This window comes from Podarcis melisellensis (genome assembly GCF_964234715.1).
Source record: "Podarcis melisellensis genome assembly, chromosome: 3".
In the NCBI taxonomy this organism is placed as follows: Eukaryota; Metazoa; Chordata; class Lepidosauria; order Squamata; family Lacertidae; genus Podarcis; species Podarcis melisellensis.
In genome coordinates this window covers 59,157,579-59,176,277 of record NC_138530.1, presented here as the reverse complement: position 1 = coordinate 59,176,277, position 18,699 = coordinate 59,157,579, and the positions used below count along the sequence as shown (strand labels likewise).

The 18,699-nt window shown below is 44.5% G+C and overlaps 1 protein-coding gene across 1 annotated transcript in view; it reads left to right on the top strand.

The window, feature by feature from the left end:
* Positions 1-5,383: 5,383 nt before the first annotated feature.
* AIG1 (androgen induced 1) overlaps positions 5,384-18,699 on the top strand; it is a 79,806-nt gene continuing 66,490 nt past the window's right edge. Inside the window, exon 1 of the mRNA XM_081905230.1 lies at positions 5,384-5,821. Coding sequence (XP_081761356.1) covers positions 5,486-5,821 — 336 coding nt within the window. The 5' untranslated portion in view covers positions 5,384-5,485. The remainder of the gene's footprint in view (positions 5,822-18,699) is intronic.

Below are 18,699 nucleotides of genomic sequence, written 5' to 3'. Positions count from 1 at the left end.
CCACCAAGCCTCCCCCTCAACCCAGTTTACTGGCATCAGCAGCTATAAAGGTTCTAGTCAAAATATCAGGAGAGAGCTGGGCCATAAAGAAGGCTGATCGTCGAAGAATTGATGCTTTTGAATTATGGTGCTGGAGGAGACTCTTGAGAGTCCCACGGACTGCAAGAAGATCAAACCTATCCATTCTTAAGGAAACCAGCCCTGAGTGCTCACTGGAAGGACAGATCGTGAAGCTTAGACTCCAATACTTTGGCCACCTCATGAGAAGACTCCCTGGAAAAGACCCTGATGTTGGGAAAGATGGAGGGCACAAGGAGAAGGGGACGACAGAGGATGAGGTGGTTGGATAGTGTTCTCGAAGCTACCAGCATGAGTTTGACCAAACTGCGGGAGGCAGTGGAAGACAGGAGTGCCTGGCGTGCTATGGTCCATGGGGTCACAAAGAGTCAGACACGACTAAACAACTAAACAACTAAACAACAACAACAACAAACCCACTCTGCCTGGTTATGGAAGTAGCGCAAGTATTTCTTAAAGGAATTGGGAGCACAAGCTCTGGCCTCCATAACCTTTTGGTACCAGTTTCTACACACCCTTCAGGTCTAGACGTTTGTACAGCTGTCCACGATCTTGACGGGGTCTTGATACTGTCATATTATCTCATTGTTCTCAAAGCAGCCCTAGTGGTCAGTGATCAACAGCCTGCTACTGCATTGTGAAATTCATTATGTTCCTTAATTACTATTCACAGCTTCTTCCTTTTTCTAAGTACTTGTTAGGGCTTCTGTATTTAGCTTCCTCCCAGCACTCTTCCCACACTTTACCTCCAAGTCCCACATTTCTCGTCACCAGACATTAGTCATCCTAACACAGAAAGGGCCGAGTCTTGCTTAAACAATAGTTCGCCCAAAGGTCTTAGATGACTCAGAATGTCAGGATTTTCTTCTAAAGCAGCACTTAATATATAGTCCCTAAAGATTAATTCTCACGCTTGGCAGTTCACACATTCTATGAACAGATGATAGGTTGTCATCAACATTCTGTGAAGAGTCAAGAGTGAGGCTGAAATATGGGCCACGCAACTTTATGGCAACCATTAAAGAAACAGGATTCTAATGCCTTATATAGAAGACCTCCCACTGCTAAATAACTTATTGAGATTTTCTATATAAACATAATATAAACTATCATTAAAAAATCATAAATATGCATTAATACACAGTAAAAGTTCCTGCTAGCATATTTTATTTTGTAGTCTGAGTCTGTGTGCGCTTACATGAAAGTTACCCCAACTGAGGTAAATGGGATTCACTCCCAGATAAGTGTGCATAGGATTGCAGACTTGGGGATTTGGGAAAATGTAGCTTGCCAAGCAAGCACAAGAAAAGGAGTCCTGCTTAAATTTCCTTTTCTAACCGTTATCTATCTGGACATAAATAATCATTATTCCAGAAAGTTGAAGGGATAGGGAAGAAATTTGGCTCAGATTTTAATGTGAGCCTATACAGCATGCACTTCCAAAACAATAATAAAATCAAAACACAGCTACCCATTGAAATTTGTAATTCTCCAAATTTTGTGATGTGAAAATGTTCATGAATTTTAATTAGGACATAAGATGAAAACCTGAATGAAACCCAAATTGGCAGATCCATGCCTAGGTAATTCAAGAGGCTTTGTATTTTATGGTGTATATATTCGTGTTGCAGACATCTCTGATAAACAGATTTTGCAGTGTTTCATCGTGCTTTAAAAATCTGCACAACCTGCTTTAACGAAGTTCATAGTAGAACAAAATAAATGAGGGTTTACACTAGAGTAACTATGCCTTGCCTGTCAGACTGCTTTCATGCCTCTAAACACAACTGTCTTTTCTCCTCGACCTTTTGACACCTACTCAGTTCCTCCTTCCTTTTCAAGTGGATTCCAAGCGAAAATAATTCTAATGCATTTAATACATACACAATATTTTACAAGTTTTGAAACCACTTTACTGCAGCACAGCTGGAACACTATTTTAGTTCAAAATATTGAAGTGAACTCATAAACCCTTTTATAGAAAGTTTATATTTTTAGCAGATGGTTAATAACCTATCAGACCATGGAACTAGCATCCTGCACAATTAGATTACAGATTCGTAAAAGCTATTTACTTGCACTTTCCCTTGGACTCTAGGCTTTTACTAAGCAAGAGACCATCTGACTCACAGACTATTTGTAGACACCTGTTTTAAATGAGCCAACAGGATATGGCTATGTTGTCTTTTTGTAATTTGATCCCACACTTAGTTGGATGCAGTATTGTCACCTGATCTATCTAAAAACAATTTTTTAAAAGTCCTACATTACTCCACAGAATTGATGCAATGCTGTCTGAAAACATATACTGGAGGTCATAGAAACACTGTAGCAAATGCAATCTATATTTTCATTTTCAAAAGGAAGTGCATTGTGTAAGGAATTAAACAGCGATTGCTGATATACAGCAAAAATGCTTTCAATATTAGTTAAGTTTGAAGAAAGAATTTATGTTCACCAAATATCATGATTAAAATTAAATTAAAACAAGCACCACAGCCTCAATTAACCTTAAAAACCCCCCAAAACCTAATGATTCTCTACTGCTGTGTAGATATGACCCTTTGCCAACTGAGTGAATGGCTCAAAAGAAAAAGAAATTAATCCAAACATGAACCGGGATCATCATCTGTTAGAATATGCTGTTGTTTTTCTTTATTCCATTTGTATACCACTTTATATCTGCAGGTCTCAGGGCGGTTCAGAAGATAAAATCACAATGTAAAAACACAAAATACTTAATTAAAAACAAAAACAAGAACAACTCAATAATCCCGCCCCACCAACACATTTTAAAAGGGCATAGGATATCAATCGGCCAAAAGCCTGGTTAAAGAGGAATCTTTTTGCCTGGCACTTGTAGTTGTATAATGAAAGCTGAATCTCCCTGGGGAGAGCATTCCACAAATGAGGAGCCACAGCAGAAAAGGCTTGTTCTTGTGTAGCCACCCTCCAGACCTCTCATGGAGGAGGCATACAAAGAAGGGCCTCAGAAGATGATCTCAAGGTCCAGGTAGGTTCATATGGAGAGAAGCGGTCCTTAAGATATTGCAGTCCTGAGCAGTTTAAGGCTTCATAGGTCAAAACCAACACTTTGAATTGGGCCGGGAAACTAATTGGTAGCCAGTGCAGTTAGATCAGGATCAGTGTAATATGCTCAAACCGCCTTGCCCCAGTGAGCAACCTGGCTGTTGAATTCTGCACTAGCTGAAGTTTCTGAACCATCTTTAGAGGCAGCCCTATATATAATGCATTGCAGTAATCTAGCCTCGAGGTTACCAGAGCATAGACAACAGTAGTTAGGCTATCCCTGTCTAGATAAAGGCGCAGCTGGGCTACCAGCTGAAGCTGATGGAAGGCACTCTGCACCACTGAGGCCCCCTGAGCCTCACGTGACAGCAAGGGATCCAGGAATACCCCAACTATGTGCCCACGCCTTCACAGGAAGTGTAACCCCATCAAGAGCAGGCAACCTCTCAGCCATCCGGTCTAGAGGACAATCCACTAAGAGTGCCTCAGTCTTGTTGGCTCTCATCCAGTCCATTATCGAGGCAAGGCACTGGTCCAGCACTTTCGCTACCTCACCTCCAGATGAAAAGGAGTTGAATGTAATCAACACATTGCTGACAAATGTGAGAATTATGTGCAATACCAGATTTTATAAAGAAAGGTGAGATTTATATATGGAAGATTGTCAGTGTGAAGACTCCTTTGGATGGAAGGTCCGTCCTTACCCAGTTAGCTGCTAGAGGAGGTTCCTTCTGGGACAGTCTTACATTTGGCGACAAGATGGAATGCTCGTCCCTTTCTAGTCTCACTCCACCTTGCGAAACAGCAGGCCTGGTCTCTATTTCCTTCTAAGGGTCAAGAGCCTTTGAGGTGAGGAGAAGCTGAGTATTCTAAAGCAAGCTCATTTGTGATACTAAACATTTTCAATAGGAATTTTTGTATTTTGATATACTTAAAAGATCCTTTAAAATGGCATTTTACCACACTTTAGAGAGCTTGTATTGTATACATACTTGACTTGCTCACTACCATGGCATTAGCTCTTTTAATGTAGAGCAATTAGCTTCCTCTGCCAAATGTAGGCATGTAGTGATCATATGTAGCTCCCTATCTTTAATGAAGTACAACCAAGTATATCTTTCTATTTGGTTGGTTTATAACATAATTAATTCCAGTGAACACTGATTTGTTACACAACTCTACCTTTCAAGTTCATATACTAGCTCAATATCCATTTTCCAAAGGAAGGGGAAATGCAAAATTCAGCAGAGTATGATATTCCCCCTTTAAACATGTCCATATTCTCTATTGAAGCATCTACCCAGCATCAACCTCATCTTCAATGAGGCCAGGAAATATTATTAAGCACAACATGATGCAATATCTTCTTTGAAGACAGAGATGGAAATGAAACTTTGTGTGCATATTCAAGATAATATTTTAAATTTCATGTTCAAACCACAAGCACCACTCATGACTGGATTTCAAAAGGGCCAGAACAAGCAAACCCTATTGAAGTTGCTAATTTGCAGGGAAGGAAAATTAAAAATGAATGTATTTTATTGTTTTTTTTCTTACCCAGAAAGCATTTGAAGGGCAATTTTTTTAAAAAATCTCAAAATCCTGGCATTTTATTTGCCACAAGAAAATCTAGATGGGGTGGGGGTCGGCAAGACATGAGGGTTGTCAAACCACCGCACATCTAACATTGCCTCCCACGTCTAGAAGCACTGCAGGCTTGAAAAAGAACCCGGAAGTCCTGGTTGGAAACCAATGGAATAGTGCTCTCTTGGTTACAGAACAAGGAAAAATGTAGAGCGACAAGCCAGCGGCCTGGAGACGAAGCTTCCTGGTTCCTTTGGATGCTGCCCCCCCCCCCCTCACGAGAGGAACCGAAAGCTATCCATCGGAACACTATGGAGGAACGTAGGCTTTTAGCGGAAAAACACTTAAGACGGAAAAGCAAAGACAAGAGCTCACACTTTTTATCAGGCACTTATTATTTCGTGCGCAAAACGTGTGTGTTTGTGTAAGTGTGGGAGATATATAGTGCAAGGTAGGCAGTAGCTTAGCCTGACCATACAGACCACCGCTCATATCTGAAAGCAGGCTTTGGGACTGAGGCAGAACCGAAAACCTTAACAGAGAAGCCCCTTCAGGTTGCAGGAAAGGTCGAACAAGCGCCAATGTCCCCCCTCAAACCGCCCCCCTCGCAAGTAAAAAGCAGGTAGAAAAAAACCCTCATGCACTTGTGCACAAAACAAAATGCATAGAGTTCTATTCGCGCGGCCTGTGGATTTCGCTTGTACGTCGCCCAATCGCGGAACCTGAGCCCTGTGCGCGGGATGGCAGCCCTTAGCAGCCTCCTCAGAGCCTCTCAGGCTCTCCCTTTCTTTCTATGGGAAGCGGCCAGCTGGGCCGGCGGCGCGCGCTCCTCCTGCCTCCCGCTTTGGCGCGCGCGCCGCCCATCCGAAGGCTCCCCGCTCCCCGAGCGCGTCTCCGTTTGCCTCTTTGCTCTCTGTCTCCGCCGGGCGGGTTCACTCGGGAGCTCCGGCCTCGCTTGTGCAAGAAAGGGGCGGGGGGCCGCGGCAACATGGCGCTCGTGCCGTGCCAGGTGCTGCGCGGCGCCATCCTCCTCTCCTACTTCTCCATCCTGTGCAACTACAAGGCCATCGACATGCCCGCGCACCAGACCTACGGAGGCAGCTGGAAATTCCTGACGTTCATTAATTTGGTAAGTCGGCCGCCCGCCGGCCCGCACCGCCTTCCCCCTGCGCGGGCGTGCGCACCTGGGAAGGGCGGCCGGACGCGCTCCTCCTCCTCCTCCTCCTCCGCCGCCGAGCGACGAAGGGGGCGAGGCCCGCGCAGGCAGCAGAAGCCCCGCTGGGCTCCTCGAGTGCCTCGCGCTCCCTTTGGCTTCCTCCCTGAGAGGAGACCTTGACTGGGGCGGGGCGAATGCCCCTTCGGTTCCCGGGGTTGCCGAACGGAGCCGGGGAAGGGGAGGAGCCCGCGAGGGAAGCTACACTCATCCAAGCGGCGAGAAAGAAGAGATGTCCCCCCCGCTTCTCTTTTATCTTTTGTCTTCTGTTGTCAGTTCACTAATCCCCGCAAACGGAACAGATCGCCAAAAAAGGAGGGAGATTCTTCTTCATGTCATGGTCTGGTTTTCTGGGCATGTCAACATTGATCCAAGACATGCTTCCCCAGACAGCTCCCGCTTCAGGCAGAAAGGATCAATTGCATCAATGGAGGATGTTGTAGTTATAGTGGCAGGTCATGACGGTATAAAGCACCAGCATGTTACCCATTACAGAATTTATTCCCCTCCCCTCCAAAAATAATAATAATCAGGAGGGAATAGTTCACAATATTTCTTTCAAAATGGCCACACTCTTCATGTATGAAACTAGGACTGATCCAAGGTGGGTTGCAGCAGGAGCGCTTCCACGGTGCAGGGTAGAAGATTTAAAAAGGGGCCCCCAAATGTGTGTTTGGGTTAACAGTGGTTCCTGGGTCTGAAAAAGGTGAAGATCATGCACTACGTGAAGGCTTGGGAACCTTCTAATCTCCATTTGTCCTTGGGCTACAACCCTCATCAGCCTAGCATGGTTGGCAGTTGGAGATGATGGGAGTTGCTGGATCATAGAGAGCATCTGGAGGGCCAGAGTCCCCCATCCGTGCACTAGAACAAGACATTTGTTCACCACCCCTACACTAAACACACAGTTGTAACTGCTTCTTCCCAATATTACCACATATGCCATCACCATCACATACAGTAGCAGCAAGTGCCATTTTGTCTGCTGTTAGTGAAAGGCCCAGAAATTCCACACTCAGTCTGTGTGAAAGCGGTGTCTTAGGAACATAGCAAGTTGCAGTGGTCCACCTAGCTCAGTTCTGTTGTTGATACTGACTGGCAGCCGCGTTCTAGGTTTTCAGGCTGGAGCCCTTTCCAGCTCCACCTAAAGTGGCCCAGGATTGAAAATTGGCTTCAGCATGTTTTGTACAATATGTCACTCTAACATACTATAATACATGTGCATCTCTGACATCATATGAAATGGATGCAGATAACAGGCTATGGATATATTAGTCATCATCATCATCCTATGGCCCTAGTAAAATTGTCACCCATGTTGGCCATTGGTAATGAGTAACTTTCATAACAAAATCCCACCTTTAATTTTGTGGGTTTTTAAAAAGCCCAAAATATGTACTGTCCAGTTTGGGGCTATAGGTTACACATCTTTTACCCAAAGATCCATACTTGAAATTTGGTGTAGAGTGGGGCAAATTGCTTTAAAGGTGCAGAATGGTAATGAGTAGCTTTCAATGAAAAGATTTGTGGTATTCTTTACTCCCATTTGATTATTACATACTTTTGACAATTTTTTTTACACAAGATGTTATTTCAGTGAAAGCTACTGATTACTGACAGCCATCATGACCAATAATTTTTACTACAATCATAGGCTATAAAAAAGTAGCTTGTCCAATCCTTCAAGATGGTACCAATTTCCTATTTTAAGGCCTACTTAATTGGAAGGAACAAATCTGAGAAAATTATATTTTTCCCTGCATGATTTCTGTATCTTTTTTTACCATGGCCCACCCAAATATTTCAGTCTTTCCATTCTCTGAAAGATTCATCTCAACTTCAAAGTTAATCTGATACAGTACTAATAACTTTGATTGCTTTAAAGGTAGAAAGTGATTATTGTATGACTGAGTAATGCTGTACTCTTTTGTATCATGTCAATTGAACAATTAATCTTTTTAAAACTGAATTGTCAATTCTGTCAATTCTTCATGAATTGATTTGAGTTGATGCTGCTGATGAATATTTGCACTGTGTTTTTCCTTTTATATATAGCCAACCTGTTGTCTTTTTTATTGGACATGATTGGTTTAATTGTAACCATTTCCCTATGTTAGCTTCTGTTCACTGACAATGAAATTATAAGGCCTCTTTATTATAAGGCATATTTCCATTGTTTGCAGGAATTTAATCAGACCTTAAGATAGGACTGGTTTTCTTATTGATGGATTGTCTACCTTTTCTTAGTTTGTTTATTTTACTATTTTCCCAAGTATTAAAGTATGCCAAGTTACATGATTGGGGGGGGGGATTACTGTAGCTGAGAGACACTTTTTTCACTGAATTGTGCAGTGTTATTTTTGCAACACTGATGGGGCTGTTTAAAATAAGGACATATTTTAAGAAGTTTCTTCCACCTTATTATATGTAAAAAGTTGCCAAATTAACTGATTGAAACTGCATTAGTTTTCACAGTTTTCAAGGCTAGCACTGTTGCATTTTGTCACATTCCATTTATCTTCATGGCATCACAAGTGCTTTATTTCTTAGGCTGCATTCATATGAACAAAAACAACAACAATTGGGAGTAGTTAGGTCTGTCAGAATTGCATGACTTTTTTCTCACTGTATACTTTTGCTTTATGTACAGTGATGCACAGCTCACATTCCACTCAAAAGTAGGCTTACGTGCACTGAAGCTAGGTGCAGATAGCTGGAGTTTCCTCTACTAGCTTACTAGAAAGGAAGTGATTGGAGAACTCATATTAATGATTAATCTATCCTGAGAGCTTTCTTACCCAGGGGTAACTTGGTCATTAATAGCATCCTGCAAACTGGTAATGCAAAGCTATTACACACTGGGAGCAGATGTATGTGGGGGTGTGGAATAGCTATCTTTATGGACTCATTTTCTCTGCAGTAGATTATTTGAATCCTGCGATGGGTGGAGCAAGGCATATTGATTGTATATGGGCCCCGTTTGAAAGAGAAGAGTGATAAAGATCGCAGATATTGAGCGAATGAAGCCTTTCCAGCCATTCCTATTTACTGCTACTTAAATTTTTGAATTTTTGCTTGACATGCAGCTTCTAAAGTCATAGAAGCTATATTAGAAAAAAAGAATTGGGAACCAAAGTGAACCTAACTAGTTTGGACCTATTCTAGTTTGCTTGACTGTGTTTTGAATTCCTGACTACTAGGCATAAAACAGTTTGGGTGTTTTTTTAAACAGTACTTAGTGATAGCCAGATGTCAATTCTATTTAAGAAACAAATGTTTTCCATCCTATTAGTACCACTTCGTAAGAATATTGTTAGAGACTTCAGAATATAGACCAGAATGGAAAAATCCAGGCAGCAATATTTTTAAAAGAGGTTTTATTGACTTTGGTTTAATTTGTCAGACAAATAAAGCAAAGGGGTGCATTCAGGAAAAATGAGAGAATGCCCCCGAACACCAGGGGCAAACAGTTTTTATCCCCTCAGGCAAAACAATGGTTCAACCCCCCTGACCCACCCCTTAATCATTCCCATCTCAACCAATTAAAGAATTGATGATGGCCTTTCGGTTCCAAGTTGCACTATACACTAGGTGGCGCTGCGAATTTAAAATCTTTCTGATCTCTTTACTGGTTCCAGTAAATACTCCTCGACCCCCACCTGTGTTTGTGGTTTTAACAGGTTCAGGTGTAAGTCTTCTTTTAGAATTTTGTGGTGGGCTACATCCTGAGCAAACGTACAGTTTCTCAGAAAGAGCTCAACCACTAGCAAAAATCCCCTGGCCGCATCCTCTTGCAAAGAGCAGGGGCAAGCAGGGGAGCAAGAGATGTCTTTTTAGCTTTTAGTTTGCTTTCTAAGATGGCTTTCAGCTTATAAAATGGCTCCACAGCCTGGCTCTCCAAAGTGGACCCAGGTGGACCCCTTCATTCCCCCCTTTCCATCACGAAAATGCCAACCAGTTACTGTCTCCATTTTCGATTGATGGACCTATAAGTCATAGAGAGCCAGGATATGGGAGAAATGGTAGTCCACTCGTGGCATCTGTTGGGGCCAAGGTGCATACCAGACATTCTGACTTCTTGGCAGAATGGGCTACCGTCTCAGCCACCTATCGTGGCGGTTATGGACGCCCCATTCAGTCATTAGACGGGAAAAGTTAGCAGGGGAGACCAGGGAACTCTTTCCCGCTTTGGCCAATGCCAGCAAAAATACAGGAGCATCCAAAGAAGTAGGGCAGTACATACCACGCCTACCCACCAACCCCAATAATTCCATAGTTCCTCGCACCAATACTCGGGGTTCATTCCTAATGTTCTTTTACTGCTGAAGGGCCCACTGATATTCGTATTCTATAAACGCTTGGGCCTCTGGGGTTATTTTCCACCTTATTTCGGAAGCTCCTACCACTTGGATCAACTTCCCAACTATTCCCGGTGGGTGGAGACCCCTGTGGTTTCCTGGGAGAGTACTATACCCAAAAGGGGCTTCCCCCTCTTCATATATCACCATGCACCCACAAGAATATATCCATCAAGGGGTTCTGGTCCCAATACCAAAAGTCCTAGTGGTGCCTCTAAATTTGCTGGAGAGCAAGTTTCTATGTTGGGGACGCTGCCCTCGGGCACCCCTCCCACCCAATTCTTCCGGAACTAGGTGCCCTGTCTGTCTATCTGCCAGTCCCACTGGGTGGCGCACCCTCGTGGCGGGATGGAGTTACCAGGCCCAGTAGTTCAGGTAGTATTCTGGGATTTTGGGAGGCTTGAGCCACCACGACAACCACAGGTGGGGCTGCAGAATTTACAGGCACCTGTTCAGTAATTTTAATGTGCACTTGATTCAGACACCCTCCCATGCAACACCTGGAGTAAGATTTGGGCCTGGTTTATCAAATGGGGTTGGTACAGTGCTCTACCCTGCAACCAGCAGGCTATTCTCCCACAACCACAAGAGCGGTCTAGAACTCGATAGATTTCGACCGATCCTGCAGCTTCCCGGAGGAGCCACATCCAAGTGCGCTGGGCAATGCAGTGAATAAAGAGCCACAGTGGGAGAGTGGGATGCTGTACTGCGGCCGCCCTATTGAACCCTCGTTCCCAAGAGCCAACGAGTATGCCGTCTCTTACCACCGGCAAGACAAACCAGTCATAGCAGAGGTCAGCAGGCCAATAGGGTCGGTATGGCTCGGTAGGGTCAGGGCAATAAGACATAGAGCAAGTCAATAAAGAAAATAAGAGAGAAAAGAGAAAGTCTTTGTAACTGTCCTTGTGATGATTAGTCGCAGGATCTCGTTGCCCGTGGCTCAACGCTTTTCCCTGGTAGCGTCAAACACAAGGTGATGATCAGCTTCAGAGGGTCAGCAGGATTTCTCTTGCAAGTCCAGACACGTGTGATGTACCCAGGGGATCACCTCGGCTACTTTCACTGCAGTTGGGGAGGAGGGAAGGACGGTGTACGGACCTCGCCACTTGGGGATGGGGGGGTCTTGCCTCCACTCCTTCACGTAGACGCTGTCACCCGGCTGGAACTGGTGAACCGGCTCAGGGAGACTGCCGCGGGACTGCACGGTGTACGCTCGAGGGAATACCTGGAAAGGAAGCAAACACACACAACAAACACAGAGATTGCACTTGTCCTTGGGTGATGTGATGTCCCATCTGCCCCAAACTGGCGGGGATGTCTCGGACAAAAGGGGTTGGCCTGCCATATAGAAGTTAGTCTCAGTCTCTTGGTTGGCACACAGGACACAGTTTTGGGATATAGCAGCAGTTTGTTATAGCAGCAGTTAGTTGAGATAGGTTGGGGATGTAGAGTATTCTCCCAAAGTGTGCTTTAGCAGCTGGGCTTTCCAAATGGGTGGACTCGTGGTAATTCTTCACAATCACGCTGGCCAGATGCTGGGGCACCAAAAACACGGCTATCTGGTCCTTCCTGGAGCGTTGCTCCTTCTTGGCTGGTCCACTGCTGTTCATCAAGGATGTAACGCGGTTCCACATCGTCCGGAGTGAGTTCTGGGGTGAGGGCTGCGGTGACTACTGGTGGAGGTTTCAGAGCTGCCTCACAAGCTGCATTATCTGCTTTCTGGTTGCCTCTAGTGACCATGGCCTTTGCAGCCCATACAGCTTCTAGTAACGTCTCAATTTCTGGAACTTATTTCAGAGCTTTCCCATGGGCTCCAATCAAGCCTCACTCTTTCCATAGGGCGCCATGCGCATGCAGGGTTAAGAAGGCATATTTAGAATTAGTATAGATGTTAGCCTTGCATCCAGCTGCCAATTGCATGGCAATGCCTTTCGCTGTTGGACTTCACCTCAAAGGACAAATAACTCTTGGAGACTTTGGCCTCCTCAGAACTCTTGGAATGGCTTGCCTGGCCTGCACCCCACTTTTTGGGTGCTCTGCTGCCTGAGGAACAACTTGCAACTGCCTTTTCAGCCTTTCTCCAACACACAGTCCATCACACAGATGCATTGAACCGTAGAAACAACTTCCCAAAGCAGCCTCAGCCCCCTCTGGACTTGATACTCAGCCCCCTCTGGGCTTGGTACTCAGCCCCCTCTGGGCTTGGTACTCTTTCTGGGCATCCTCTAGGCCCCTCTGGGCTTCCTGGGCGTCCCACAGTCCCTTCTGGGCTTCCAGGTCCCTCTGGTCTGGCTTCTACTGCGGCCTGACATGCCGTCTTTAGTCCCTGCCACACAACCCAGGGCTTCTCTAGAGCATCAGCCACGTCTGTTTCACAAGCCTCCACTGCTTCTGCAGACTTTTCAATGGGCTGGGCAAAGCCTGTTTCAGCCTGTGTACTTTCCCATAGCTGCTTTTCTGCCAGCCAGTAATACATGCGTTTTGACCAGGCTTCCCAATTGGCTCCATGCAGCCTTTTACAGGGGTAACTCTCATGGCCTTGCTATCACTGAACAGGCATCTTCCTCCTTGGCTGCGGGTCTCTGAATGGCTACGGCGGACCCCTCAGGTCCCTGGGCTGTGAGCCATTGCCGTGCCTAACACTGCTGCCTTTTCTTTCCTCCACTGCTTTTTCTCCCTCTTCTCAGCCTCTCCTCTTTGTTCAAACACCTTCTGGGCGATGGCCATGATCTGAGATCTGGACATGCCCTGGAACCCAGACTGTTTTTGGATTTTGGTTCTAATGTCCTTTGCACATTGTCCTATGAAGGAGGCTTTTACCATTAACTCATGTGCAGGGAGTTCAGAGTCAAAAGGGGGGTCCAAATCCTGTATGCCTCCATCAGGCGTTCCAAGAAATTCTAAAGCCTGTGTATTAATTCTCCTCCTTTCCTCTGAGGTAAAGAGAGTGCTCAGCAATTGCTGACAGTCTGTCCAGGTAGCCTCATGCGCTGCAAATATAGAGGACAGCAAGTCCACAATTGCCTGGGGCTTCTCAGCAAATGCAGGGGTGTGGGTCTTCCAATTCATCAAATCGGTGGTGGTGAAAGGGACAAAGAGAGGGTGAACGGAGGCGCAGGGAGCGGATTGTCCCAAATTACACGAAGGGGGGGTCAGGACTTCTGTTTCTCCTGCCTCATATACTTCCCCAATGCTTTGGCTCAAACATTGCGATAAGCTTTTTCAGGTTCTCAATACATCAAACTTCTGTATTTGTTCATCCTTTCCCTCAATTCTTTAAGATTGGGGTATATTTTGTCCAGGATCTGGTCACTGGGCTCTGCCTCGTCTACTTCTGGGGTGTCTGGCAGCCCCCCCCCCTTTCCTGCTTCGGCTCCCGGGGCCACATACTGAGGCAGTGGTGGAGCTTTGGGGATATGGGGCTGTCCCTGTCCTCCCAAGGGCAGGGCACTTGGAACCACGGCACTTGGAACCGACATTTTCCTGCCTGTCCTCCTTTAATTTGCATTGATCAGTCTTATATTTCTTCAGTCGGGGGGGGGGTGTTCTCTATTATCACGTGAACCTCTAGAACTTCATCCATGTTCCAAGTTAAATGGAGAAAACTCTTCCTTCTCTTTTAGTTTTATGCAGTTTTTTTGTGTTTTTTGTTTTGTTTTTAAACTTCTAGTAGTTCTCCCAGCAGACACCTGACCTTGGCTGGTCACACCCTGTGGTCAGTTTCAGGTGTCCGGCTTGTTTTTTCATCTGTTCCCTCATCCTTTTTCTGTGGCAACTAACTTGTCAACTGTGGTGGCCACAAAGATGCAGGTCTTCTCTTGAGGCTCCTCTGCCTGAGCCTCAAACTGGGGTCTGCTGCAGTGTTCACTAAGACACACCTGAGCACTGACCCATCCAGCTGGTGCCTGGTTAAGGACACCAATTAAATTGCCCTCCCTGTCTCAACTATAACTGCTATAGGTCTAAAACCATTTCGTATTTCCTAGCCATAGACCACCTCTCACTGGTCATCAGAGAAACTAGGACACTGCTGGTGGTTTCCCTAATTTGTTCCAAACTGCCGCTGGTCACAGAGGTACCCAGCTCTTCCCTAACTAAGTTCTGGGATTTAGCTTGCCCTCCCTGGTCAAGCTGTAGTTACTATAGGGATCAAAACTGTTGGAGGTCTGCAAGGCTCATGTGCTTCCCAGTTCACTACTTGTCTATGGAAAAACTAGGAGGCTTGCCTTGCTACCAAAGCCACAACTCAGCAGACAACCCTCCAACTTTGCCTGGCTGAACTCTTTCCTTTAGAGATCTGAAAGGTTTGTATGCATCCTAGTGCAATATACCAACTTGAATAACCTAAGGGATCTCTGGAGCGATCCCCTCTATCGCTCCCAAAGCTGCATCTGAGTCTGAAACTCTTCTCTAACTAGGTACTCAGCCTCAAAAGATACTCCTTGTTGCCCTGTCCCAGTTAGGGCCCCTATGCTTCTGAAAGATTTGATGCCTGATGACTGAGGAACAGGCATCAGAAAACCTTGGGGGTGGTTGTTCCTTTGAGGCCTCCTGTCTCTGATTGTAAGTACTTTGGACCAAATCAAAAGCATTCAAAAGGACTACATTGGCTTGTTCCAGACCCCATTTTTCAGATACTTCGCTCCTAACCGGGTTTCAAAATTCCTTCCACTCTCCACATGCTTCAGGTTGTGACCTAGCTGAGGTCGCCCTACTAGGAACTGCACAACCCTGCACTCGCTTGGCCAAAGGGGTCCTAAACCCTGGCCACTCATTCAACAAATTCATTCACTGGAGTATCTGAACATACAACATACAACACACAAACACCAATTACCTCTGCCCCATTTCCTTCTTCCCAATACCTTAACGTGGGTGGTTATCAGGGGACACTCCTTTTCCCCCTTAATGCCACTGGCCACGTTGGAGATGTGATCAAGATCTCCCTTCTCCTTAAAAAAAGGAGGTTTCCTATGTCCTCAGGGCCCTTTGCCATGTACTCACCCCAGCCGGCTGGACTCTGCCCTGTCCTGTCAACCTCGGTCCTTCAATCCGTTGCCTAGTCTCACAGGATCCAGCAGAAGGGTCAAATTGGCTTCGCCCTCCTCCGAAGAAAAGCCTCGGTGCGCGCAAGGAGTAGTTGGCCCTTGGCCCTCGGCTGTACCCTGCCCAGAAAAGGACAAGGGAGCTGCCTTCTGGTCTTTTGGGACTTAAGGTCCCTTATCCGAGTCACCTGTGGCACCAGAAATGTTAGAGACTTCAGAATATAGACCAGAATGGAAAAATCCAGGCAGCAATATTTTTAAAAGAGGTTTTATTGACTTTGGTTTAATTTGTCAGACAAATAAAGCAAAGGGGTGCATTCAGGAAAAATGAGAGAATGCCCCCGAACACCAGGGGCAAACAGTTTTTATCCCCTCAGGCAAAACAATGGTTCAACCCCCCTGACCCACCCCTTAATCATTCCCATCTCAACCAATTAAAGAATTGATGATGGCCTTTCGGTTCCAAGTTGCACTATACACTAGGTGGCGCTGCGAATTTAAAATCTTTCTGATCTCTTTACTGGTTCCAGTAAATACTCCTCGACCCCCACCTGTGTTTGTGGTTTTAACAGGTTCAGGTGTAAGTCTTCTTTTAGAATTTTGTGGTGGGCTACATCCTGAGCAAACGTACAGTTTCTCAGAAAGAGCTCAACCACTAGCAAAAATCCCCTGGCCGCATCCTCTTGCAAAGAGCAGGGGCAAGCAGGGGAGCGAGAGATGTCTTTTTAGCTTTTAGTTTGCTTTCTAAGATGGCTTTCAGCTTATAAAATGGCTCCACAGCCTGGCTCTCCAAAGTGGACCCAGGTGGACCCCTTCAATATAACGTTGGATAAACGAAGAATATTTATTATTTATTTTGGACACAACTTCGGTCTTTGGCACCACAGTACACAACCTCAATCTTTGGCACCACACAGGCAGAATTGATACTACTGAAGTGCATTGACAACCTTTTTCTGTTATTCATTTATTCTGTCAGTTGTATGCCTCTTTTCCACAAAAGAACCATGCTCAAAGTGACTAGCCACAAAGAAAGAGGAATGCAACAGTACAAAAAAATTCATAGTAACATAGAAAGTCAATAACAAAGCAACAATTTCATAACATAGCAAAATAATAACAATAGCAATTGCATAACATAGCAAAACAATAGCAAATATAATAACTTATTAAAAAACCACATTCCAGTACTATAAATATTAGAAGATTACACTTAAACAACATGCAGCATCTAATAGCAAAAATAACAAGGGAGCTTCACCTTTGTCTTAGAAAGACCCCCTCCTATGATGCCACTCAAAGTCCCTCTCTTGCAGCAGCTACCTATAAGACTTCCAGGGACAATGGGTGGTGTAGCTGGGAACACTTCTCCCATGGTGTTTATAATTGTTTGTGTGAGCCCATGACTTTTTCTGTATGGTTGCATGTCTACTAATTTTTTCTCTAAGGTAAAATAATAGATTCTCAGCAAGTTCAATTAATTAGCATTAATGGCACAAACTATGACCAATAGTGCTACAACTAATCAGATTAGAACTGTGCCCTATCTATTTGGCCACACACTTTCTCCTTTCATCGCAGACTAATCCTCACGTTATCTCATTTAATTATTAAACTTTTCTCCCATCTTTCCCGCATCCTGCATCCTGCATCCACGGAAGGTTGCAAAGTTGATGAAACGTCATTGGCTAAAACAACGAAACCTGAAGAGTAAAGCTGTTATAACTGGCAAATCTGCTGTACATTTAGACTAATGCAGGCTTGGGTTGTTTCTGTCGGATCTCAGAGGCCCACAGGATGCAATGCAAAAGGACTCACAAACCCTCCTTCCTAACTACTAGCAGGGTTGCTAAAGTGCCTTGTGACATTTTCCACACACTGGGAGCAAACAAGCTTCTGTGCAAGTAAATCAGTTGTGCCTAAGACTGGTTGCTGAGACTCCAGTCCTGTGCTTTTTTGAAGCATGAATCCAGTTCAGGTCCCTTGGTTTTAGAAAACTGTAGATCTGAATGATTCATATTTTGATTCTAAACTCATCTCGCACATCGGGTTTGCATTGCTCATCAAAAACCAGTCCTACATTATTTGGCTTCATACTTCCATCCACAGCAGCACAGTTTAAAAAATTTTGACCATGGTATTTTGATTTCATCTGCAAAAGGGATTTACTAATTTTAACAACTCTTCTGGAAATTGTCTTTGAAAAGGAGTTGGTTGGTTTTGGCCAGTTGCCTTGTCCAGCGTGGCAGGGGCATACTGTGTGTCTGCATGACTTGAGCAAACCTGGAAACACTTTGTTCCTCAGCATTATTTCCATCAAATTGCAAGTGGTATCTGCTTCCTAAAATGAATTAGACCGCCCAGATGCTGCTTGAAAATATGCTGCTGTTGAAGTGTCTGGAAATTGGCTTTCTCTGAGTTTTCCTCGTCTCAGTTTTAAACAAATCACGAGAATGCAGAATTTTGTTCAAGAGTTCTCAATGAACGCTTTTAGATTGAAGGATTGTTTACGGGGTGAATATAATGTAGTACTTGAATTAATTTTGTTTCCAGATAACTTATTGATCGTTTAGCTTTGCACTGAAGCAAGACACAGAATATCTAGTTTGGTAACTCCCAAAATCATTGGCTGAATTGCTGCACTATCACAGAGTGTCTTAATATTCCAAGTGCTGTAGAATGCTGGTGTTAACAACAGAATGTAAAATTTAAAAATCCTGTACAATGAATAACTTTCGCTCAGAATATGGAAGGATGTATCTTGGTTTCCCGGAGACCTGCGTTGTTACTCACTATATACTGTCTAGACAGTATCTGTCTAGTGGTAGCTCACCTCTGTATGCTTATATTTATTCCTGTCCTGTTCTCTACAGGCCTGTTAAGCATAGCAGTCTTTGTCCCTTTCTGTAGTATGTGAGATGGTCGGGTTGCTTGGCATGCAAATGTATTTGAGATAAGACTGGAGAGTGATGTCATCCAGAACATAATGCCTCTCATCAGCAGTGGCAAGCAGTGCTGCTTCATTTCCTATGGAGAAATGGTGTTTAGGGATGGGATAGTTCTTTTTCAGATGGAAGGCGTCAGATTACCCAACACTGACCATTAACTTCTGCTGCTTTTCGGCTTTGAGATCATACTTCTAGCTTCATTGGCAAATTGTTGTTTGGTAGAGAAAGCCTATCTGACTTAAAGAAGATGGGATTTAATTATAGAAAATACTGCACTTTCATGATTTTCATGTTAATGAACACTTTCTATCACTAATATAGTAGTGAAGTTGTTCATTTGGCCAAATATTCAACCAAACATTACTATTTTAACCACTCTATGGATTCCAGTATTGGCAGGCTAACCCATTTTCATGACAATCCTATTCATGACCTTCTTCAGA